This window comes from Trachurus japonicus, chromosome 19, assembly GCF_045865225.1.
Source record: "Trachurus japonicus isolate A0001 chromosome 19, Traja_1.0".
In the NCBI taxonomy this organism is placed as follows: domain Eukaryota; kingdom Metazoa; phylum Chordata; class Actinopteri; order Carangiformes; family Carangidae; genus Trachurus; species Trachurus japonicus.
In genome coordinates, this window is record NC_140925.1 from 4,003,485 (window position 1) to 4,029,684 (window position 26,200).

The following is a 26,200-nucleotide window of genomic DNA, read 5'->3' on the forward strand; positions in this document are numbered from 1 at the left end:
GAGGAGAGGGAGAGGAGGAGGAGGAGAGGAGAGAGGCGGTTACTATGGTGACCACAGAGCAGAAGGGGGGGTGTTACCGTGGTGATTAAAGCTGGTTAGAGGGCGTTAGGGTCAGAGATGGCAGCTGATGTCGCAGCAGGTCAAACTAACTGCTCATGTCTCATTCATCTGGTTTGAAGCGGGAATCGAACCACCGATACAGGAGTCAGTGGTTTCACCTAACTCCTGTTTAGTGAATAAAATAGAAAATAAAAAAAACAAAAAAAAAACTAATTCATTATATTGTGATGCTGCTCATGTTTATGAAACATAACAAACAAAAGACATAAAATTCATAATTATTAGATTTCTTGTTTTATGTTTAGAGTTTTTCTATAATATAAACAACATAAAAATCCTCCTTTGTTAACTATAATGTAAATATGAATGTTTTAGATAAAGATTTATATATGTAACACTTTACAATAACTAAACTATTAAGCTTTAGTTAGCAATATGCAGCAATCGATCACTTATAAAGCAATATAATACATCGACACTTATAAGTCTGCAATTTATAATATTTATAAATGTTTAATTTTGGATTAATAAACTCATTAGTGTTAAATAATGTTGAACTAATGTTTAATTGTTACTGGTTTCATAAATATCCAGGACAGAACCAGTTCATTCGGTTCTAATAAAGGAAAACAGGAAGTGGTCCGTTGGCTAAGCTAAGCTAAAGCTAATACATCAACATCAACTAAACAAATAAACAATTCAGTATAAATGACAAATTAAATCTTCTTCTAAGTCTTTCTTTCCATGGAAATGTTTAAATACATCATTAGGGGAATATCTGACCTTCAAAATAAAAGCACCACAACTTTTATCTTGTATTAAGCTGAATTTGAGTGTTACAGTAAGACACAAAAAAATAAAAAAAATAAAAACTGAGTCTAAACTGAGTCTGTCCCAACGTTGAGCTCAATATTTTTTCTTTCTGTGTTTTGTGTTTGGGTCGTCGGAGCAGATGGTGTCGTCCTCCCTCTGTCCAGCAGGAAGTGGCAGCTTCAGTGTCCTGTGACGCTGGCAGAGGTTTCCCCTCAACAACAACAACGACGACACCGCCAAGCCCACGGCCGCCGTGACGACGTTACATAACTACACTCCTCAGACATGTAAACAGGAAGCAGGCACCAAAATAAAAAATAAAAAAATAAAAAAACGTCTTCAGAGGAGCCACAGTCAGTGTGAACGTGTTGTTTTCAGCTGATTAAAATAAAAAGCTCACAGGAGACGGAGCGAGTGGGAGAGTGGACCGGTCACATGACGGGAAGAACGTGTTGGAGATTCACACGGTGTTTATAGAGACGCAGTCGCAATAATATCCAGCTCACGGACTATACAGCTAAAATATAAAACTGCTATTAATAATAATCCTGTTTCTTTATATAGCACCTTTAAAAACAAAGCCAACAGCCACAAATAAACCCATAACAACAACAAAAGAACCCACTACAGCAATAACATAGGAGAATGAATAAAGAGGAGGAATAAGAATGAAATAAGACAGAATGAAATAATAATAAGAAAGTAAAAGCAGGAAGAGACGGTTAAATAAAACAATGATATGAAATAAAAAGTGATAAAAGGAAACATCTGTAAGGGTGTAAGACAGCCAGGGGGAAAAAATAAATATAATAAAGAGAAATGAAAACCATAAAAAAAACAATAAAACGAAATAAAAGTGATATGTGAAGCACTCACTTTCTGCAGGTAGAGGATTAACCCTTTCAGGATCACGTAAAACGTCTTCCACCCTCTTTTCCCTCTTGGTGCTGTGAAAAAATAAAACAATAAAAACATTAAACCTGCACATTTACACATTTCTGTAGATATAATTTTTAATTTTCTACTAAAACAAGCAGAAAGAAAAAAAAATCAAAAGTCTGTCTTGACAAAATATAAGTATACGTGATATAGATATAATGTTATTTCAGCTTAACCCTCCTGTTGTCCTCCTGGGTCAAGGAAGGGAGAAGGGAAAGAAAGAAGGAAGGATAAAGGGATAGAGGGAAGGAAGGACGAAGGGAAAGAAGGAAGGAAGGATAAAGGGATAGAAGGAAGGATGGAAGGAAGGAAGGGAGAAGGGAAAGAAAGAAGGAAGGAAGGCAGGAAGGACGAAGGGATAGAAGGAAGGAAGGAAGTTAGGAAGGTAGGAAGGACAAAGGGAAAGAAGGAAGGAAGGATAAAGGGATAGAAGGAAGGAAGGAAGGAAGGGAGAAGTGAAAGAAAGAAGGAAGGAAGGACGAAGGGAAAGAAGGAAGGAAGGATAAAGGGAATGATGGGAGGAAAGAAGGAAGGGGAAAAGGAAGGAAAGACAGATGGAGGGAGGAAACAGATTGGGTCAAAAAAAGGGAAGAATTAAGGAAGGAAGGAAGGAAGGAAGGAAGGAAGGAAGGAAGGAAGGAAGGAAAAAGGGATTGTGGAAAGTAGGAAGGGAAAAGGGAAGGAAAGAAAGATGGAGGGAGGGAACAGACCTGGTCAACTGGATCAAAAGAGGAAGGAAGAAGAAGTAAGGATGAAGGGAACGAAGGGAAGGAAGGAAGGAAAAAAGTGAAAGAAAGAAGGAAGGAAGGACGAAGGGAAAGAAGGAAGGAAGGATAAAGGGAACGATGGGAGGAAAGAAGGAAGGGGAAAAGGAAGGAAAGACAGATGGAGGGAGGAAACAGATTGGGTCAAAAAAAGGGAAGAATTAAGGACGAAGGGAAGGAAGGAAGGAAGGAAGGAAGGAAGGAAGGAAGGAAGGAAGGAAGGAAGGAAGGAAGGAAGGAAGGAAGGAAGGAAGGAAGGTAAAAAGGATTGTGGAAAGAAGGAAGGGAAAAGGGAAGGAAAGAAAGATGGAGGGAGGGAACAGACCAGGTCAACTGGATCAAAAGAGGAAGGAAGAAGAAGTAAGGATGAAGGGAACGAAGGGAAGGAAGGAAGGAAAGAAGCAAGAGAAAAAGGATTGGGGAAAGAAGGAAGGAAGGATGGAGGAAGTGAACAGAAGGACAACAGGAGGGTTAAATTAGTGGATTAAACCTGCGCTGTGTTCAAGGCCGGTGGTTTATTTGAGTCCTGTCACGGTTTCTTCATCTGAGGCTGCTCCATTATCGACTTGATGCTCTATTTCTATTAATACTAACGTGCCGTCGCTCAGTCAGGAGCTCGTTTCAGTCTGAATCTGCAGCTTCGCAGCAAAAAAAACCCCACACGAACCAGTGAAAAGTTTAAAACCCACAGTTTGACCTTCATTGATGTCAGAAAATATAAAACATTGTCCTGACGAATGTGTATTTAACTGACGGTTTCGTCTCTTTATGTCCACACGGACTAATCCAGCTGCTGGTTTATGGGGTTACGTAAGTCACGTATTCGCACCGAGACGTTTGATTGGATCAGAGCGGATTCCTTTAGAGACGTCGATGTGAATGTGGAAGTACGAGTGTGAAACTGGACGTGACACAAAGACTTTGGAAAAAAAACTGCGCTCTGATTGGTCAAAAGGCAAAGAGGAGGATTTGATGGAGATGAATAAAAATCTGAAGGAATTTCACGGTGGAGCCGAGGATTGTGGGATTTTTTATTTTTTTTTGTCTCTTTTGTTTTGTTACAGAGTTAAACGTTATTGTCAGAGCAGAAAAGCAGTGATAGACGTGTTCAAAACTGGACTAAACTTTGATTTAAAACTTTATTACTGCATAAAGCTCCATGGTATATGTTTGTATTAAAGCTCCCTCCATACAGTATAAAGGTAGATGTTTGTATTAAAGCTCCTTCAAAATAAAGGTAGATGTTTGTATTAAAGCTCCATACAGTATAAAGGTAGATGTTTGTGTTAAAGCTCCTTCAAAATAAAGGTAGATGTTTGTGTTAAAGCTCCATACAGTATAAAGGTAGATGTTTGTATTAAAGTTTCATACAGTATAAAGGTAGATGTTTGTGTTAAAGCTCCATACAGTATAAAGGTAGATGTTTGTGTTAAAGCTCCATACAGTATAAAGGTAGATGTTTGTGTTAAAGCTCCATACAGTATAAAGGTAGATGTTTGTATTAAAGCTCCATACAGTATAAAGGTAGATGTTTGTATTAAAGCTCCATACAGTATAAAGGTAGATGTTTGTATTAAAGCTTCATACAGTATAAAGGTAGATGTTTGTGTTAAAGCTCCATACAGTATAAAGGTAGATGTTTGTGTTAAAGCTCCATACAGTATAAAGGTAGATGTTTGTATTAAAGCTCCATACAGTATAAAGGTAGATGTCCATGTGTAGTGTGATTATAAAGCAGCTCTAGGTTCTATATTAATACTGTGAAAGTATCAAAGCCTCAGTCCACAGAGAAATGCACACAGCCTGTATTCAGAAACTGAGCCTTAAAACCAGCCGTCAGGACTTCCTGTCACTTTGTGATGTCACAACAAAGCCCCGCCCCCTCACCACCTGGACCCACCAGCCATCCAACAACAACAACTTGCAGGATTTGGTTTCTCTGAGTGTTTTATTCTGAAATCTGCTCTGTTTTGTATATGGTCACTCAGAAAACAGTCAGCCAATCAGAAGAGAGGCTCAGAGCCGCCTCCTCTTTTCTGATTGGCTGACACCGACCTGTTGTTTCTAGAGCTCTAGAGAGAAGCTGAAAGAGAGAGAGAGGAGATGGAAAACGACACTGAGATGGTTTTTAGATCTTCTCATGGATCAACCCTTCAAAATAAAAGACAGAGGAGGAAGAAGAAGAAACATGGAGAGTTCCCAGTCTGACAGAGTTGCTGAGTCGTACTTCTCTTTCCGTCCGAGTCCGCGTGGACTTTCCGAACCAGGAATCCGTTCTTGTAGAGCAGCGATCCCGTCAGCGGCTGCGACTGCGACTGCGACTGCGACTCGTCGTCGGACAGCGGCTTCCCGCTGCTGCCGACCCGCTTCATGGACTTGGAGGTGTTGGACTCGCACAGGCTGTCGCCCAGCTCCGAGAACGACTTCCTCAGCTCTTCCTCGTCGCTATGGAGACGAAACACACAAATAAATAAATAAATAAATAAACTGATCAACACCTATGTGTCATTATTAACACCTCATCATCATCATCATCATCATCCGTCCAGTCCTGTCCGGTTTGGTCCGGTCTGTGGCGGCTACACGAGGAACAAGAGGTCCAGAGATTTCACACAGTAACACAACAACACAACACAACACAGCACAGCACAGCACAGCACAACACAACACAACACAACACAACACAACACAACACAACACAACACAGCACAACACAACACAACACAACACAACACAACACAACACAGCACAGCACAACACAACACAACACAACACAACACAACACACACAACACAACACAACACAACACAACACAGCACAGCACAGCACAGCACAGCACAGCACAACACAACACAACACAACACAACACAACACAACACAACACAGCACAACACAACACAACACAACACAACACAACACACACAACACAACACAACACAACACAACACAACACAACACACACAACACAACACAACACAACACAGCACAACACAACACAACACAACACAACACACACAACACACACAACACAACACAACACAACACAACACAACACACACAACACACACAACACAACACAACACAACACAGCACAACACAACACAACACAACACAACACAACACACACAACACACACAACACAACACAACACAACACAACACAACACAACACACACAACACAACACAACACAACACAACACAACACAGCACAACACAACACAACACAACACAACACAACACACACAACACACACAACACAACACAACACAACACAACACAACACAGCACAACACAACACAACACACACAACACAACACAACACAACACAGCACAACACAACACAACACAACACAACACACACAACACACACAACACAACACAACACAACACAACACAACACACACAACACACACAACACAACACAACACAACACAGCACAACACAACACAACACAACACAACACACACAACACAACACAACACAACACAACACAACACACAGAGCTGCAGCTGCACAACAACATGTCCAACAGAGAGAGAGCAAGAGAGCGAGCGAGCTGAGTGATAGAAGGAAGGAAGGAAGGAAGGAAGGAAGGGAGAAGGGAAAGAAAGAAGAAAGGAAGGACAAAGGGAACGATGGGAAGAAAGAAGGAAAGGGGAAAGGAGGGAAAGACAGATGGAGGAAGGGAACAGATTGGGTCAAAAAAGAGGGAAGAATTAAGGACGAAGGGAAGGAAGGAAGGAAGGATAAAGGGATAGAAGGAAGGAAGGAAGAAAGAAAGGAAGGAAGGAAGGAAGGAAGGGAAAGAAAAAAGAAAGGAAGGACGAAGGGAAAGAAGAAAGGAAGGACAAAGGGAACGATGGGAAGAAAGAAGGAAAGGGGAAAAGGAAGGAAAGACAGATGGAGGGAGGGAACAGATTGGGTCAAGAAAGAGGGAAGAATTAAGGACGAAGGGAAGGAAGGAAGGAAGGAAGGAAGGAAGGAAGGAAGGAAGGAAGGAAGTTAGGAAGGTAGGAAGGACAAAGGGAAAGAAGGAAGGAAGGATAAAGGGATAGAAGGAAGGAAGGAAGGAAGGAAGGGAGAAGGGAAAGAAAAAAAAAAGGAAGGACAAAGGGAACGATGGGAAGAAAGAAGGAAAGGGGAAAAGGAAGGAAAGACAGATGGAGGGAGGGAGGGAACAGATTGGGTCAAAAAAGAGGGAAGAATTAAGGACGAAGGGAAGGAAGGAAGGAAGGAAGGAAGGAAGGAAGGTAGGAAGGACAAAGGGAAAGAAGGAAGGAAAGATAAAGGAATAGAAGGAAGGAAGGAAGGAAGGATGGAAGGAAGGAAGGGAGAAGGGAAAGAAAGAAGAAAGGAAGGACAAAGGGAAAGAAGGAAGGACAAAGGGAACGATGGGAAGAAAGAAGGAAAGGGGAAAAGGAAGGAAAGACAGATGGAGGGAGGGAACAGATTGGGTCAAAAAAGAGGGAAGAATTAAGGACGAAGGGAAGGAAGGAAGGAAGGTAAAAAGGATTGTGGAAAGAAGGAAGGGAAAAGGGAAGGAAAGAAAGATGGAGGGAGGGAACAGACCAGGTCAACTGGATCAAAAGAGGAAGGAAGAAGAAGTAAGGAATGAAGGGAAGGAAGAGAAGGAAGGAAAGAAGCAAGGGAAAAAGGATTGGGGAACGAGAGCGACTTCCTCAAAGCCTCGAGTCTGTGTTTTCCTCCTCTCGCCTTGATCACAAACGCACCACGGCCAAAAGAGTGACACCATCTTTTTTTTTTTTGTTGCAGCTCAGTGAGGTGAAAAACAGGGGCATCTTTACCCATGGGGGGGCAGCTCGTCTCCTCTTTACTCCTCCTCCTCCTCCTCCTCCTCCTCCTCCTCCTCCTCTTGATGCTCATAAGGAGCCGGGCGGAGGTGAGACGGGGAGGGAGGGAGGGAGGGGAGGGGCCGAAAGCAGCATCAGAGAGAGACGACGACGACCCAGAAACGACACGTCAACGTGACAAGTTTGTGTGTTTGTTGTTGGTTAAAAAGTACGGAGGCCCAGAGGGCTCAACTCGCTGCTGCTGCTGCACCACGACAACCACACACAAACATGGAATATGTACATGTATATGGACACACTGATGATGATTAGTGCTTTTAATTTATATGCAAATGTAAAAAAATATATACATGAAACCTGTAAATTCATCTTAAAGCCAGTTAATATATATGTAAAATATAGAATAGAGCCCACTCTCCCTGAATGTGAAGATAAACATGTTTGAAATTAATAGGAAAAACATATTTAACATATTTTTCAATAAACTTGCACATATATACATTAAAATAATTTTTAAAAATCATCATAAAGACTTGAAAATATGTTCATACAGAAGATGCACATACCCTGTGTGTTATATTTTCATATAAATGATGATATAGGGACATATGTTATATCATTCATAAAATATTTACAATAAAACACAGGTTTAGTTTGTAATAAGAGGAATAAATGATCTGTTTTTGTTTCTATTCAGATGATTTGTGCTTTTATTTTATATGAAAATGTAAAAAATTATTAACATGAAAACTGTAAATTCATCTTAAAGCCTGTTAATATATGTATAATATTATAGAGGAGGCCACTCTCACTGAATGTTAATAGGAAAAACATACTTAAGAAATGTTATATTGATGTTTTTTTCAATAAACTTGCACATATATACATTAAATTAATTTTAAAAATCATCATAAAGACTTGAAAATATGTTCATACATACAAATTTTAGAAGATGCACGTACTGTGTGTGTTATATTTTCATATAAATGATATATATGCCACCATCACTCTTGATATAGGGACATATGTTATATATCATTCATAAAATATCACAATAAAACACAGGTTTAGTTTGTAACAAGAGGAATAAATGATCTGTTTCTGTTTCTATGTTGTCTTACATATACATTGTCTCATGTCTGTGTCATGAACGTAGTTAAAACCAGTGGATAAACTCCGTCAGAGCCGAGGAGAGGAGGACGGAGCAGGAAGGTTATCGTCGTCTAAATCAAATTAAACCTCGGTTATGAAACTTAAAGATGGAGGACGAGTCGCTGTGAATCCAGGTCACTGATGTTTTAAGACCGGCTGCTCTCAGATCAGCAGCAAAGTGACCAGACTGTGTTCTTCGTGTGCGTGTGTATTAAGTTTTAAGGGGTCGTATTTATTCATTTTATTGTAGTTTTACATATTTTATCATCTAATTTCGTCTTTTATCATCCTGTGTTTTCTTGGCTGTGTGTATTTCAGTGAGTTTTATTGATTTCATTAGAGTTTTATCACAATTTTTAAATGTTTTATTGTGTAATTTTATTATTTTCACTCGACTTGTTTCATATCTTTGTCAGTTTTTATTCATTTTATTGCCATTTTACATCTTTCATTTTGACTGCATGAGGCTTCTGTTCATATTTTAATGTCTTTAATCTATTTTATTAGTTTTTTTTCCACCTGTAATTTTGCTTTTTTGATGAATCTTACCTCACAGTCTCATCCATTTGTATTGATTTATTTTCTTTAAAGGTTTTATTATATAACTGTCATTTTTCTTCTTACTTAATAGTTTCATCATGAAACTATTATTTTTTTATTCATCTTACTTCATATTCTTGTCTGTTTCTATTCATTTTATTGCAGTTGTATTGTCTGATTTTGTTTTTAGTGACTGGTTATTAAATGTATTTACCTTTTATTCCTAAAGTTTTATCTTATAGCTGTCGTTTCATTTCACGTGTTTCATTATATTCTAAACTTCTGTTTATGAATGACGCAGCACAGCTACTTAGGCTACTTTTATTATTATTATCATGTACTAAACACTATTATATATTAAACTGACCAGATAAGTGGGGAGCGGGTTTGTGTGTGAACGACAGACAATATTTACAGCTCACGTAGCAGCAGCAGCAGTGATAATCCCATTCTCCTCTGAATAATCCCACACAAAGCGCTGGATCTTATTCTCTTAGTGTTTTTTAAAGGGATTTGTCACATTAGCAGATGATCGATGCTTCGGGCTACGACAGCTACATTACAAACGTCGCCGAGGTAACAACAGCGCAGCAGCAGCGATTCCACTTGTTACCTCACCAGGCGGCTCCACGCAAAAGTTCAGCCCGAAAATAGAAAGATGGCTCGATGCCGAACCCCCGAGACCGAGCTGTGAGTAACCAACAGAACATAACAGCAGTTAACCCCATACAGCACAGAGAGAGGGAGGGAGAGAGGGATGGGGGAGACTGAGCCAATGAGCACGGAGCCTGTTGCCTGGTAACAGTCGTCCTGCCTGCATCCCTCTCTACACAGACACAAAGTGGAGAGGAGATGGAGAGAGAGGGGGGAGGATGGAGAGAGAGAGAGGGAGAGAGGGGGGAGAAAAAAAAAGACAAAGCTCGTCTTTTCTCAGATGGAGAAATGTTATCGACAATGATGAGAGGAGAAGGAGAGGAGAGGAGAGGAGAGGAGAGGAGAGGAGAGGAGAGGAGAGGAGAGGAGAGGAAGAAAGGAAAAGGGAGGAAAAAGAGGAAAAACAATAAAACAATGGGATGGAAGGGAAACAAAGGAGAGAGAAGACAAAAGGAAAAAAAACAGAAAAGAAAATGGAAGGACATTGGAAAGAGATGAAGAAAGGGAAAGAAAGGAAACAAAAATGTTGGATAGGAAAAAAGAGAAAGGAGAAAAATATAGAAACAAGAAGAGAAGAGATAAAATAAGAGTAAGAAAGGACAGAAAAGAAGAAAAAGAGAAAGAAAGAGAAGAAAAGGAAAGCAAAGGACAGAAATTAGAAGGAAAAGAAAAGAAAGAGGAATACAACAAGGGAACTGGAGGTGAAAAAGAAAGGATAGAAAACTATATGAAGGAAAAGAAATAAAACAACTTCATCACTTTGACAAAAACACAACAGGAAGTGTTTCTGAGGGGACACAGTAAAGTGACGGACCAGGCTGAAGGCTAATGCTAAGCTAACCATATCCATACGATCAATAAATAAATAACATGTGAATCACGTTTTGTCTTTTTTTGTTTCATTAAGCTGCAGTGAATTGAACCTTCAGGGCCACCGTAGAAAAGTCAAACTTCATCTGAACGAGAAGAAGAAGTTGATGATCTAAAATGTAAAATATGTTTGGTGTCATGTGACGTCTGCATGTGCTGCAGGTGAGAGGGTGATTAAAGGGATAGTTCAACATTTTGGCGAATTGGCCCATTGCCGTAATCCCTATAGTCATAGCAGTAGGTTTGTTTCCTTTAATTGTCGGTGCAAGCTGTTTTCAGATCATCAAACTCATCAAATACACAATCCAACAACTCCAAAACGTTCTGGTGGACAAGTTGTGACCTGCACATTCACCACGCTATGAGATAATAACACAACGTTACCAGACAGAGTTGTTTTAGAGGGAAATTCATGCAAAACCACTGATGCGCGTTGCCTTCAGGGACAGTTTTTCATCAAGCAGTCTCTGAATTTCCCTCTAAAACAACTCTGTCTGGTAACGTTGTGTTATTATTTCATAGCGTGGTGAATGTGCAGGTCACAACTTGTCCACCAGAGCGTTGTGGAGTTGTTGGATTGTGTATTTGATGAGTTTGATGAGGAAAACCAAGAAATCCCATGAGCCTCCATATAGCGTAGCTCTGAGTAGCTCACGGCTCTGCTCCGCCGTTCTAAAAACAGCTTGCACCGACAATTAAAGGTAACGAACCTACTGCTATGACTACAGGGATTAATGGGCAATTAATGGGCCAATTTTCCAAAATGTTGAACTATCCCTTTAGAGGGGGAGCGGGTGAGGAATAACATCACTAACAGCTACAGATTGATCTCCATCCTCGTCCTCTTCTACCTGTTTTCTATCTCCGACTTGTTGCGTCTCTCTGCTCTCCACCCCCGCGCCTGAGCCAGCGAGGATCAGTGTGTGTGTGTGTGTGTGTGTACTGTATACGTCTGTACAGTACGTGTGTGTGTGTGTGTGTGTGTGTGTGTGTGTGTGTGTGTGAACTGAAGAACATGTGGGTGCCTCTCGCTGCAGCAGAGTGCAGCCATGTGCGTGAGTTTCTCTGTGGGGGTGTGAAATAACATCTATTCCCTCAGTTTGTTTTATTATTTTTTCTTTGCATTATGTTTCTCATCGGACCACACACACACACACACACACACACACACACACACACACACACACACACACACACACACAGTTAGTTATTTGTATTCATATAATAATCACACCTCGATCTCAGGCCTTCGACTCCACTCTGAGGTGCTGCAGAGTGTTTTTTTTATTTAAACCTCAATCTGGAAGTAAATTAGTAAATCGATGTCGAGGCCGAAACCTATTTATAGACGCAGCGGAACACAGGCAGGATATTTCCCATCAGGCCGTGCAGCGAGCGCCGTTCACAGCCTCCTCAGGCGCAGATATGATGATATAGATACGTAAAGGTATATGTGTCTGTCACCGGCTGTCGATGAGTGTGTGTGTGTGTGTGTGTGTGTGTGTGTGTGTGTGTGTGTGTGAATAAGTGTGTGTGTGTGTGTGCGTGATGAAATCTGCACCAACAGAGAGAGAGAACGATGTCAGAGTCTGAACTGATGAATAATGAACGAGTGAAAAGCACAGAAACAAAACAGAGTCAAAAATCAACATCAACCAGCTGCTGTCGGAGCGAAACAAAGTCTGGACTGGATCTCCTCCTCTCTCCTCTCTCTCTGTCTAGATCTCTGGATCTCCTCCTTTCCCCGAATCTCCTCCTCTTTCTCTGGATCTCCTCCTGTCTTTCTCTAGATCTCCTCCTCTAGATCTCCTCCTCTCTCTCTGGATCTCCTCCTCTAGATCTCCTCCTTTCTCTCTGAATCTCCTCCTGTCTTTCTCTAGATCTCCTCCTCTCCCCGAATCTCCTCTTTCTCTCACTGAATCTCCTCCTGTCTTTCTCTAGATCTCCTCCTCTAGATCTCCTCCTTTCTCTCTGAATCTCCTCCTGTCTTTCTCTAGATCTCCTCCTCTCCCCGAATCTCCTCTTTCTCTCACTGAATCTCCTCCTGTCTTTCTCTAGATCTCCTCCTCTAGATCTCCTCCTTTCTCTCTGAATCTCCTCCGGTCTTTCTCTAGATCTCCTCCTCTCTCTCTGAATCTCCTCCTGTCTTTCTCTAGATCTCCTCCTCTCCCCGAATCTCCTCTTTCTCTCACTGAATCTCCTCCTGTCTTTCTCTAGATCTCCTCCTCTAGATCTCCTCCTTTCTCTCTGAATCTCCTCCTGTCTTTCTCTAGATCTCCTCCTCTAGATCTCCTCCTCTCTCTCTGGATCTCCTCCTGTCTTTCTCTAGATCTCCTCCTCTCTCTCTGAATCTCCTCCGGTCTTTCTCTAGATCTCCTCCTCTAGATCTCCTCCTTTCTCTCTGGATCTCCTCCTGTCTTTCTCTAGATCTCCTCCTCTAGATCTCCTCCTTTCTCTCTGGATCTCCTCCTGTCTTTCTCTAGATCTCCTCCTCTCTCTCTGAATCTCCTCCTGTCTTTCTCTAGATATCCTCCTCTAGATCTCCTCCTCTCTCTCTGAATCTCCTCCTGTCTTTCTCTAGATCTCCTCCTCTAGATCTCCTCTCTCTCTGAATCTCCTCCGGTCTTTCTCTAGATCTCCTCCTCTAGATCTCCTCCTTTCTCTCTGGATCTCCTCCTGTCTTTCTCTAGATCTCCTCCTCTCTCTCTGAATCTCCTCCTGTCTTTCTCTAGATCTCCTCCTCTAGATCTCCTCCTCTCTCTCTGAATCTCCTCCTGTCTTTCTCTAGATCTCCTCCTCTAGATCTCCTCCTCTCTCTCTGAATCTCCTCCTGTCTTTCTCTAGATCTCCTCCTCTAGATCTCCTCCTCTCTCTCTGAATCTCCTCCTGTCTTTCTCTAGATCTCCTCCTCTAGATCTCCTCCTCTCTCTCTGAATCTCCTCCGGTCTTTCTCTAGATCTCCTCCTCTAGATCTCCTCCTTTCTCTCTGAATCTCCTCCTGTCTTTCTGGATTCTCTTTCTCTAGATCTCCTCCTCTCTCTCTGGATCTCCTCCTGTCTTTCTCTAGATCTCCTCCTCTCTCTCTGAATCTCCTCCTGTCTTTCTCTAGATCTCCTCCTCTAGATCTCCTCCTCTCTCTCTGAATCTCCTCCTGTCTTTCTCTAGATCTCCTCCTCTAGATCTCCTCCTCTCTCTCTGAATCTCCTCCTGTCTTTCTCTAGATCTCCTCCTCTAGATCTCCTCCTCTCTCTCTGAATCTCCTCCTGTCTTTCTCTAGATCTCCTCCTCTAGATCTCCTCCTCTCTCTCTGAATCTCCTCCGGTCTTTCTCTAGATCTCCTCCTCTAGATCTCCTCCTTTCTCTCTGAATCTCCTCCTGTCTTTCTGGATTCTCTTTCTCTAGATCTCCACTCTCTGGATCTCCCCCTCTCACTTCCTGGATCTCCTCATTCTCCGGATCTCTTCCTCTCTCTAGATCTCCTCCTCTAGATCTCCTCCTTTCTCTCTGAATCTCCTCCGGTCTTTCTCTAGATCTCCTCCTCTAGATCTCCTCCTCTAGATCTCCTCCTCTCTCTCTGAATCTCCTCCTGTCTTTCTCTAGATCTCCTCCTCTAGATCTCCTCCTTTCTCTCTAGATCTCCTCCTCTAGATCTCCTCCTTTCTCTCTGAATCTCCTCCTGTCTTTCTCTAGATCTCCTCCTCTAGATCTCCTCCTTTCTCTCTAGATCTCCTCCTCTAGATCTCCTCCTCTCTCTCTGAATCTCCTCCTGTCTTTCTCTAGATCTCCTCCTCTCTCTCTGAATCTCCTCCTGTCTTTCTCTAGATCTCCTCCTCTAGATCTCCTCCTTTCTCTCTGAATCTCCTCCTGTCTTTCTGGATTCAGATCTCCACTCTCTGGATCTCCCCCTCTCACTTCCTGGATCTCCTCATTCTCTGGATCTCTTCCTCTCTCTAGATCTCTCTCCTCCTGCCATTTTGGATCCCCTCTCTCCCCCTCTCTCTCTCTCCCCCCTCTCTCGCTCTAGATCTCCTCCTCTGGATCTCCTCCTCTCTCTCTCTAGATCTCCTCCTCTCTCTTTCTGCATCTCCTCCTCTGGATCTCCTCCTCTCTCTCTCTAGATCTCCTCCTCTCTCTCTCTAGATCTCCTCCTCTCTCTTTCTGGATCTCCTCTCTCTCTCTGGATCTCCTCCTCTAGATCTCCTCTCCTCCTCCTCTCCTCCTCCTCTGTCCACTCTCAGCTGTTTGTGATGAAGCTGCTCTGCTTCTATTCCTGGATCACAGTGGGAGGCCGTGGTCACACCTTCGTACAGGATGCAGGTAAAGAGCCATTTAAAACCAGTTGCCTCTCTCCCTCTCTCTCCCTCTCTCTCTCTCTCTCCCTTCATCTCTCTATCCTGCCTTATGTCTCATGTCCACACACACCTACACACACACACACACACCTACACACACACACATATACGTGCAGTAGCCGTCCCTCTGTTTGCTGCTGCTGCTGAGAGAGAGAGACGCACACGGGGAAGGGAAGGGAAGGGAAAGAAAGAAAGAAAGAAAGAAGAGCAATGCGGTAGCTATGGAGTCGTATCCATGGTGCCGTCGCTATGGCAACAAAGCTTGCTGGAAAGCCAGTGACTTAATTGGCATCTGCGAGGCGCTCTGAAGCCGCGCGATCCACCAGAATAGCAACCTCTTGACACACTAATGTTTCACATTTCACATGACGATGCCAGACAACAAACACTCACACACACACACACACACACACACACGCACACGCACACGCACACGCACACGCACACGCACACGCACACGCACACGAGCACGCTAACGAGCTAATCAATACACACACACACACACACACACACACACAAACACGTCATTAACGAGCACGTGTGTGTGTGTGTGTGTGTGTGTGTGTGTGTGTGTGTGTGTGTGTGTGTGTGTGTGTGTGTGTGTGTGTGATTACTTACAGTGTCCATTGCAGCTTCTGGTTCTTGATGGAGTTGTACAGAGCCTGTGGAGGAAACACACAGAGTTAAACCACATGACCAACAGGTGTGTGTGTGTGTGTGTTAGGGATGTCACGATAATAGATTTTTTTGGTACGATTATTGTCAGAGAAATAATCACGGTGTTACGATTATCACGATTATTATGAATTCATTAATTTCACAACACTATTAATGTGTAAAATCAAATATAGTTAAAATACACATTACTTAATTTTAATCTTTTTTTTTTAAATTACAAATGACACACAGCATTTAAATTCCTACCAATTCAATGCTACGTTAGGTAAATGGACCAGTATCTGTACATTTACACTGCAAAAACAAAAAATCTTACCAAGAATATTTGTCTTATTTCTAGTCAAAACAAATCTCATTATACTTAAAATAAGACTCATCACATTAAAAAGTAGCTTGTTTTTAGACACTTTTTACTTCTTTCAAGCAGATTTTTTACTTGAAATAAGTAGAAAAATCTGATAGTGGAGCAAGTTTATCTTTCAAACTTGCTCCACTATCATATTTTTCTACTTATTTCAAGCGAAAATTTGTCTGAAACAAATGGAAATGATCTAAAAACAAGTTCATTTCTAGGTGATGAGTCTTATTTTGTGAAGTGAAAAGAGATTAGTTTTGACTAGAAATGAGACATTTTGACAAGAAATAAGACAAATATTCTTGGAAAGATTTTGAACTTTTGCAGTGTACCTTTACTTTGGCGCCACATCTGCCGACACGGTTCATACATTATCTTTTTAATACCGCGATTAATTGTGAAAACAAGCAATTGTGACATCCCTAGTGTGTGTCTGTTTCTGTGTGCACACTGAGCGAGCAAGCTGGCCTCATTCAATAAGTTGTACTCTGATAAATGTCACCCCTTCCTCTCTCTCTCTCTCTTTCGCCCTTTGCCTGAGATTAACTGATTTTCTCCGACGTCCATCAATCATCCAATCAGCCTCTACATCACTTACAAAGCCATTATCCGCCACGCAGACCGTCGATGGATGGACCGGCCGATCGATCGGCCAATAAATTATTTAGACTCCGATCGATGGAGCGGAGAAATTAAGTTACAGCTCAAGAACACGAACAATATCACACACAGACACACAACACACAGACACACGATGGGGGGGACGAGGCCGACGAGCATCCGCTGACCAGCTGCTCAGTGATTAATACACTGCAAAAACTCAAAATCTCAAGAATATTTGTCTTATTTCTTGTCAAAATGTCTCATTTCTAGTCAAAACTAATCTCTTTCCACTTAAAATAAGACTCATCACCTAAAAATTAACTTGTTTTTAGATAATTTTCACTTGTTTCAAACAAATTTTCACTTGAAATAAGTAGAAAAATCTGCCAGTGAAAGCAAGTTTTTTGTGCTTGTAATAAGAAAGAAAAACTTGCTCCACTATCAGATTTTTCTACTTATTTCAAGTGAAAATAGACTTGAAAGAAGTAAAAAGTGTCTGAAAAACAAGCTACTTTTTAATGTGATGAGTCTTACTTTAAGTAGAATGAGATTTGTTTTGACTAGAAACGACATTTTGACTAGAAATAAGATAAATATTCTTGGTAAGATATTTTAATTTTTGCAGTGTAAATCAGCTGATCAACAGAAAACCTAAACATTTTCCACCTGATTAATTATTAAAATGCTGAAACAAATAATTAACAGCTGATTAATCAAACGCAGAAGAAGTACTGTAGAAACAACAAAATAATTAGATTGAAGCAGAAGTTGAGATTCTGCAGAGAGACTTTAACTCATGTGCTGCTTGTTGAATCTAAAACCATAAATCATCCTTTAGATCATCAATAATCAATCAAATTTCATGTGTAAGACGTCATTAATGAGATAGAAAGTATCTTAAAATGTGTGACACAGATCAGAGTCAAACATGGAGGCAACAGTTTCCTCCTCGTCCTCCTCTTCCCATTGTGACCGATATGAACGTAACTTTATTGACAACTGTCAACAGACAGGACGGCTTCACATCGAGTTGGAGTTAAACAACCACATTTCTAAAAGAGTCGTACAGTTTGTGTCCAACGTCCGACTTCACTTCCCGACGTCGACCAGCAACATGTTCTGTGGTGAACATCTGGTTTCAGTGCATCTGATGGAGTCTGAGCTGAATTTGTGTTCATTATAAAGTGCGTGTGTGTGTGTGTTCACTCTTTTCATATTTAACTGGGTTAATGTTTATGTTTCTTCAGCTCCAGATTTGTTTCTGATCTTCTTCTTTTTTAGGTCACTGCTTCAGCTCCTTCACTGTCATTATCATCACCATAATCAGTCTGGAGGTTTTAAATGAAGCGTCCAGGTTTTGACTTTTGCCATTAATCCCTATAGTCATAGCAGTAGGTTCGTTACCTTTAATTGTCGGTGCAAGCTATTTTTAGAACGGTGGAGCAGAGCCGTGAGCTGCTCAGAGCTACGCTACGGAGGCTAATGGGATTTCTTGGTTTCCCTCATCAAACTCATCAAATACACAATCCAACAACTCCAAAACGCTCTGGTGGACAAGTTGTGACCTGCACATTCACCACGCTATGAGATAATAACACAACGTTACCAGACAGAGTTGTTTTAGAGGGAAATTCATGCAAAACCGCTGATGCGCGTTGCCTTCAGGGACAGTTTTTCATCAAGCAGTCTCTGTATTTCCCTCTAAAACAACTCTGTCTGGTAACGTTCTGTTATTATCTCATAGCGTGGTGAAACCAAGAAATCCCATGAGCCTCCGTAGCGTAGCTCTGAGCAGCTCGCGGCTCTGCTCCGCCGTTCTAAAAATAGCTTGCACCGACAATTAAAGGTAACGAACCTACTGCTATGACTATAGGGATTATGGCAATGGGCCAGTTCGCCAAAATGTTGAACCCTTTCCCTTTAATCTGACTCGTGTGGACGTGGGACGGACGCGCTGTGACAGCCGAGGTGATGGAGAGGAGGACGCCACCTCACCTCCTCTCTCACCTCTGAGCCTCAAATCGATCATTTTCTATCAGGTTCTTTAGATTAAAGAGCTCCACTGGTCTCCACTGGTTCCCTCAGACCTCCAGCCTGTTAACCAACGTCACATCACGGCGGTGCTTGTAGCCTTGTGACTCCCCCTCACCCCCCCCATCCCCCCCTTCATCAAAATGAAAATTGGATTTATAATAGAGTTTGATTTCTGTGTCTAATCAGGTTCATTTCCAGCCTTTCAGAAACATCCAGAGCCTCATGAATATTAACGAGCTGCAGCTCCTGGACTCACACACTTTAGTTCTGGCTTCTGTGCCATCACATGGTCGTTACTTCTTAATAAAAAAAGAAAAAACACAGCTGAGCTGAGCTGAGCTTCCCCCGGCCGGGAACCGTTTCAAAGATAAACTGCATCTGTAGCACGACTTTTGGTCCACATCAAATATTAACAGTGGATTTGCGAGAGCAGTGATGTTGATGTGCAGCAGCTGCAGCTTCTTCTCCTTCTTTTTCCTCCTGCTGAGACTCATCCACTTTTTACAACATCAGCACTAAAACAGAACTCACTCAAAGTAAATGAGCTCGGAGCAAACAAACAAATGAGCATGGACATAAATATGTATATACAACAACAACAGCAGCAACGTCCTTGTTGCTGTTAATGCAAACACAACATCAGTGGATGAGAATTAACCGCTGGTATTTTTAGCCACAAACACAATGAATCCTGCAAATGAACTGAACTGCTGCAACTCTTTGGTTCTCACAGGGATCTGGTTCCCAAACCTCATTTTAAACCGACCAATGCACCGAGAAAATAAAAGGCAAGTCTGTAACAAAATGTTTCATGGTGATTTGGGCAAAAAGAGAAAGAAGAGGTTGTACAAGTTCAACTCCAACACCAGAGCAAATAATTCATAAACTTAAAAGACAGCAAAGAAAGACATTTTGCCGCTGCTGTTGTTGTTTTTGTGTTTCCTTCCGCCTGAGTAACGCAGAGTAACGTCCTCCCATTTTGGTTCCACTTAAACTGATGTGAACTCAAGAAAGCACCGAGGTTCAGAGACTCCAGAACCAGAACCAGGACTGCGTCTTTCTGGAAGCGAGATCATATATTATTAACTTTTTGTTTTAAAACGTCTCAGAGAAAAAGTGTCTGTGGTCTCGTTTCTATCGCTTCTTGTGAACAAGTCTGAGAACCACTGATCAACTGGACTAAATAACATGAATAAATAATATGAACTCACAACTGCAGCACGGTGCAAACGTCCCATGAAATGCACCAAACAACAACAACAACAACAACAGAGAAGTGACTGTAAATGTGTCACAATGCAACATTTTGTCGTGTTTCCTCTTTGTTGTCGTCTCTGCTCTTTGTTAAGTTTCTTGTCTGAAACTCTGCAGCTGCATGTGTGAGATTATTTCTGCAGAACGCTGCTGAGAGTGAAATTAATAATAAAAGAACCAAACTTAGAGCTTTGATCTGCAGCGTTTTACCCTGAAACCAAAAACAAAAACATGGTAAAAAAAAATTATGAAAAAAAGAAAAAAAAAGAAAGTCAAGGATGTGAATCTTATAATTAAAGGAAAAAAAGCAGCCGATGCACTTTTCACACAGGAACAACAGAGACTGGAAGCCATTACTGATTCATCTGCAGATTAACAGATGCATCAACTCCAACCAACGACAACCATCAACAGCAGCAATAAACTACAACAACTCTGCAAATTGATTATAAGTAAATTCTGCAGCAGATTTGTTTATATTTCCTCCTGAAACTGATTTGGAGTCAGTGAAACTGTGTCACAGCCGAGTTTATCTTCCAGCAGAGTCTCTCCTGAAGAATATTTTTATTTGCACAAAAAAAAGAAAGAGAGAAAGGAGAAAAGAGAAAAGCAAAGAGAAAGCCGTCCTTACTGTAAATCCTGCGGGAGCTGAGAGTCTCAGCAGCAGAGTGAGTCCTCTGTGGATTTAAGGCTAAAAAAAGGAAGCGAGTGGATTTAACACAAAAGGTAGAAGGAGGTGCAGAGGAGATCAGACCTGAGTCTGGAGGCTCAACGAGACCGAGAGGAGGAGGAGGAGGAGGATGTTCTTCACCTTCACCTACTTGTTTCAACAAACTCTCCATAAACACACACACACACATATAAATGTATTTTTTATATAATAGCCTAACGGACCAAACTGAGCATCTGTGAGCGTCGCATCGCTGAGCTCAGATCAGTGTGAAGCCGATACGTGTGAATTGTTGTGACATGTGTCAAACTGCTGTGAAATGAAGAAGGAATAAAAAATAAAAAATAAAAAGATGATTCACTCCAGTCTGGAGTTTGATGAGTTCTGATGATGATGAATGACTCAGAAAGGAAAAGTAAAAAAGAAGCAGCGACAGGAAACAGCTGGAACATCGGTGGTTCAGTACCTTCCTCCTCTTCCGGGCCTGTGGGTGGTTCTGTCCGTCCTGAGCTTTTCCCAGCAGGTCCGGGAACACCAGCGGCTTGAGGGAGCGCGAGCGCGGCGTTCTGGGATAGCGGAATGGGTCCATCATGCGGAAGTCCCGGCCGTAGCGCACGGTGCAGAGGGAGCGAGAGCGCAGACGTCCGGCCGAGTGCAGGCTGTTGACGCCGATCATGGTCCGAGACGGGACAAAATAAGAAAAAATCCCTCACGGGGGGGGGATATATATTAAAAAAAAACAACAAAAACCAGTGTTTCTGTGGTAAAACAAAGCAACAAACAGCTGGAGGTGGTGGGTTCAACAACACGACGACCACCTGACGCTCCGACAGAGAGTCACACCGTGGCGACGTCCACGTTCGTCCACGTAAAGGTTCAAACTGCAGCTCAGGGCGGGAAACGACGCTGCTGAACAGGAAGTTTACACCTGTCCAGCTGCCACCGAGCGACAGAGACGAGTCCTTAAACACAACACACACACACACACACACACACACACAGACACAGACACACACAGAGAGAGAGAGAGAGGTGGGGAGCCGAGCTGACTCTCTCTCTCAGATCTCACAGATGGTATGAAACACTGGCGAAAGGTGTGAGCGGACGGCCAGCGTGAAACAGATGGGTGCAAAATGCGGAAACGAGGAGGTATAAAACACACACACACACACACACTCTTAAACACACATGAACACACACAACAAGCTCCTTCTACCTGACAATACAAACACAAACACAAACAGAAACACACAATAGACGTGAGAGGTTTTAGGACTCCAGAAAGAGACAGATAGAGAGAAGAAGGAAGGAAGGAAGGAAGCGTCCGTCCGTCCTCTTCGGTTTCGTCACAGCGAAATGAAATCAAAGAGGAAAAACCAAAAAAGAGGAAGAAGAGGAAAAAGAAGATGCAGGAGTGTAGTAGCCGCGCTCAGTGAAGAAAAAGAAGAGGAGGAGGAAGAGGAGGAGTGAGGCTTCCTGTTGCTCCCACTGTAAAATGGACACCATCAGTTTAACAGTGACTGACTGACTGACTGACGGAGCTTCACTCGGTCCATGTGCAGAGCTCGGCTGTCATCCTTCCTTCCCTCCCTCCTTTCCTCCTTCCCTCCTTCTCTCTCTCTCACTCACTCAATCTGCTCTCAAGTCTCTCTCAGCGCCGCTCACACACACACACACACACACACACACACACACACACACAGACGCGGCGGTTGTGGGTGTTTTAGGGAGAAAACGCGGCGGCTCTCCCGTTGCCAACGCCACCGTCGCTGTCGCCGGCTCTGATCCCGATCCCACTGCTGCTAAAGAGGAGGAAGAGGAAGAGGAGGAGGAGGAGGAGGAGGATGGTGTCTTTCATATCTTCCACCTCATCTTTGTGTTTATCTGTTGCAATCTGTTCAGTCCGTCCAGTCCTTTTTCCTCCTGTCTTCTCTCTATCTCTCTCTCTTTCTCTCTGCTGCTGCTGCTGCTGCTGCGGAGGAAGAGGTGGAGGAGGAGGAGGAGGAGGAGGAGGAGGAGGAGAGGAGCGCTGGCTGCCTGAATCGCAGCGCAAAAAAGAAGCAGATAGGGACAGTGCTCTCCCTCTCCCTCCCTCTATCTCTCTCTCTCTCCGTCAATGCGTACCTCCCTCCCTCCCTCCCTCCCTCCCTCCCTCCCTCCCTCCTCTCAGTCATCGGCAGCGAATCACAGCCTCCCAGCTGCCTCTCTCTCTCTCTCTCTCTTCCTCACACACACAAAAAATGCAGCTGAGGTTACACACACTTCTTTTTTTTTTTTAATATACTTGCAATGGCAAATTAGTATTCAGTGGTGTTGGCCTCGTGGGAGAGACAGGGAAGGAGGGAGGAGGGAAAGGTGTGTATGATGATGATGTATGATGAAGTGTGTGTTCACTGAGCTGTGAATTAAAAGGAGGAGTTTAGGGATTTTGGGGGAAAAAGAAGATGACTGGAAGATCTTAGCTAGGGGTGTACCCGAACCCGAATATATGTGTTCGGATTAGTAGCTACACGAATAATGCTTTGATCCCGAATAGTTTTTCTGTCCGAAGTTTCTCCTCATTATTATTCGGGAGCTTTTTTCTAAAGAAAAAGAAACGTTTGGATCAGCAACAGCGACATAACCAGGTGATTCTGGTTCACACTCCAACACAGTAGGTGGCGCTAATGCACCGTAACGTTGGTGCACCCGCCATAGAAGCACAACACGAGAGAGTAGAGCGCCAAACACAACAGGATTGCTAAGAAACAGCAACTCCCAGCATGCATTGCAGACAGGAAGTGCTCACCGATACTTCCAGGGTCACCGTTCAACAACTTAGCATTTTTCTCATAGACAATAATGGGAAAAGAAGCTAGCGGCTATAAAACGCCGGATAATTTTTTTTTTTGAGTGTCACAACCTCCGCGAAACGACTCGTTTCACTACCACAATTTGATCCATTCAGTCCGATTACGTTTGGAAAGTCTAGAAGAGCCGCACGATTCAATTATTTTATTCCCGTTCTAGTTAGCAGAGAGCTAAAGCGGAAGTTAGCCGGCTAGCTCGGCGTAGCACTAGCTCGGCTGAAGTCAGTGCGCCCACTTCCGGTTTCTTCTTTTTTTTTAAAAGCCCAAATCCAAAACCGAATACAAATAGTGCACTGGCTGTACACCCCTAATCTTAGTTTAGCTTAGCATCACCTAAAAATACGCCAGTGTCTTCTTCCTGAACGTTGTGATGTCACAAAGGGGGCGTGAGGTCACTGTGACCTTTAATTTTGACTTTTTGACCTGTGAAATCTAATCAAGTTGAACAACAGTGAACCTAGAGACAGAAAGATGTTCGACCTGAGGACACAACGCGTCGACCTGTTGTATTCACACAGTAACCTCTAGTCTCCATGGTAACCCAAACTAAGCTAGGCTAACCATGGGGCTGGAGCCCACTCTGTTGTTACCGGCGGCAACAACGACGCATCTTTCCAAAGCTAAGAAGCTTCGTTAGAATTAGCTACACCCAAAAAAAAGCAGAGGAAGTGGAACAGAAATGAAATTGATGATTTCCACTTCCTGTCTTTTCCTGAGTGGGCGTGGTCTAGATCACTTATTCAGGTGGTCAAACAACAGATAACAGGAACATTGTTATTAAATAGGAAAATATTAGTTTTATATCAGTTTAAATGTTAAATTCATGGTTTCATATAAACACGTCTGAGCTTGGAAAACGTCGTCTGCAGAAATAAATTAAAATAAACAAATCAAAGAGCAGAGATGTTGTGACGTCTCTTTTCGGCAACAGAAGCAACTCGCAAAAATAAAGTTAATTTTTATCCTGATCTGTGGCTCCAAGATTTATTGATCAATTGGCAACTGAAAGAATCTGTGATAATCTGTGGCCTTGTTCAGTTCCCTGATTGAAATAAGCTTCTTTTTCTTTTTTTCAAATCAAAAAACTGTTATTAATTTGCACTAGTATCACTGTATCGCTGCTATTGTGCCTTCTAGGCTACTTTTTTTTAAATATATATTTTATTTTTCTTTATATGCCCTTTTTTATATATACAATATTCTAGATTTGTATTTTAGATGTATAGATTGCCTTAAATGTTTATTGTCTGCACCGAAGGTCTGAGAGAAACGTAATTTCAATCCTCTGTATGTCCTGTATAGGCTACTTGTACAGTAGAATTGACAATAGAGCCACTAGGTGACACAGATACAGGAAGTGATCGGAAACAAATCGTCTTTATAGGGGGCAGCGAGGCTCAGCTGCAAACACAACATGGATATCGATGTGACGGTTTAAGTTCATCTCGTTAGCAAACATCCCATACACAACAACAAAAACATCATCATCACCACCATGTTTCATCTGGACCTCCAGGCAGCTAAATGTTCACCAGCTGCTCCTCTGTAACTGAGTCTGTGTCGTTCAGCAGGTGGATTAGCGTGTTTGTGATTTAATTTAAAAAAATTTTCTAAACCAACAACACGACACACACAAGCGCACAAACGACTTCATCATCATCATCATCATCATCATCATCATCATCATCACACAGACACAGACTCATCTGCACCGAGCTGAAAGCACCAAACATTAAATCTGCATTAAGTCCAAAAGAGAACAGAGAGCTCCAACAGATCTGAAATCAGTTTCCTCCTCATGATTACATCTACCAAAAAAAATAAACAACAAGAAGAGGAAGAAGGAGAAGAAGACGTCGCCACAGTGTAATGAGGCCAAGTGGAGCAGGAGAGAGAGAGAGAGAGAGAGAGAGAGGGAGAGAAGGAGGCGGCACAGAAAATGGAGCGTCTGACAAAAACCTTTGCTTACAAGACGAATGAATGAAGGTGTTTCCCCGGAGAAATCGGTCAGATCAGATTATTGACGACACAGAGGAACAGAACAGGGACCCGGAAAAAAAAAACAAGAAAAAAAAAAAACCAACAACATGGAGCTGGAGTGTGACTGGAGATTTAATGACTGTGTCAATCGCAGACGATGGACATCGACTGGAGATCTATAATCAGAACGAAGCGCGAGTCCCAGGACACACACAGCTGAAACCTGACCCAGTGAGTCTGAGTCAATGTTTAACAGAAACTGATCTAAAGAAGTGACAATAAAGCTTAGACAGATTAATGCTGCACTAAAGTACAGAGAATAAAGAGATTAAAGTATACTCCAGTATAAAGGTAGATGTTTGTATTAAAGCTCCTTCAAAGTAAAGGTAGATGTTTGTGTTAAAGCTCCATACAGTATAAAGGTAGATGTTTGTGTTAAAGCTCCATACAGTATAAAGGTAGATGTTTGTGTTAAAGCTCCATACAGTATAAAGGTAGATGTTTGTGTTAAAGCTCCATACAGTATAAAGGTAGATGTCCATGTGTAGTGTGATTATAAAGCAGCTCTAGGTTCTATATTAATACTGTGAAAGTATCAAAGCCTCAGTCCACAGAGAAATGCACACAGCCTGTATTCAGAAACTGAGCCTTAAAACCAGCCGTCAGGACTTCCTGTCACTTTGTGATGTCACAACAAAGCCCCGCCCCCTCACCACCTGGACCCACCATCCATCCAACAACAACAACTTGCAGGATTTGGTTTCTCTGAGTGTTTTATTCTGAAATCTGCTCTATTTTTTATTGGATCACTTTAGAAAACAG

The 26,200-nt window shown here is 42.3% G+C and overlaps 1 protein-coding gene across 1 annotated transcript in view; it reads right to left on the bottom strand.

Moving 5' to 3' along the window:
* LOC146967170 (uncharacterized) overlaps positions 1–26,200 on the bottom strand; it is a 95,166-nt gene that overhangs the window by 13,659 nt on the left and 55,307 nt on the right. The window contains exons 12-14 of the mRNA XM_085760893.1: positions 15,574–15,617; positions 4,804–5,021; positions 1,750–1,820 (exon numbers count right to left, since the gene is read on the bottom strand). Coding sequence (XP_085617019.1) covers positions 1,750–1,820; positions 4,804–5,021; positions 15,574–15,617 — 333 coding nt within the window. The remainder of the gene's footprint in view (positions 1–1,749; positions 1,821–4,803; positions 5,022–15,573; positions 15,618–26,200) is intronic.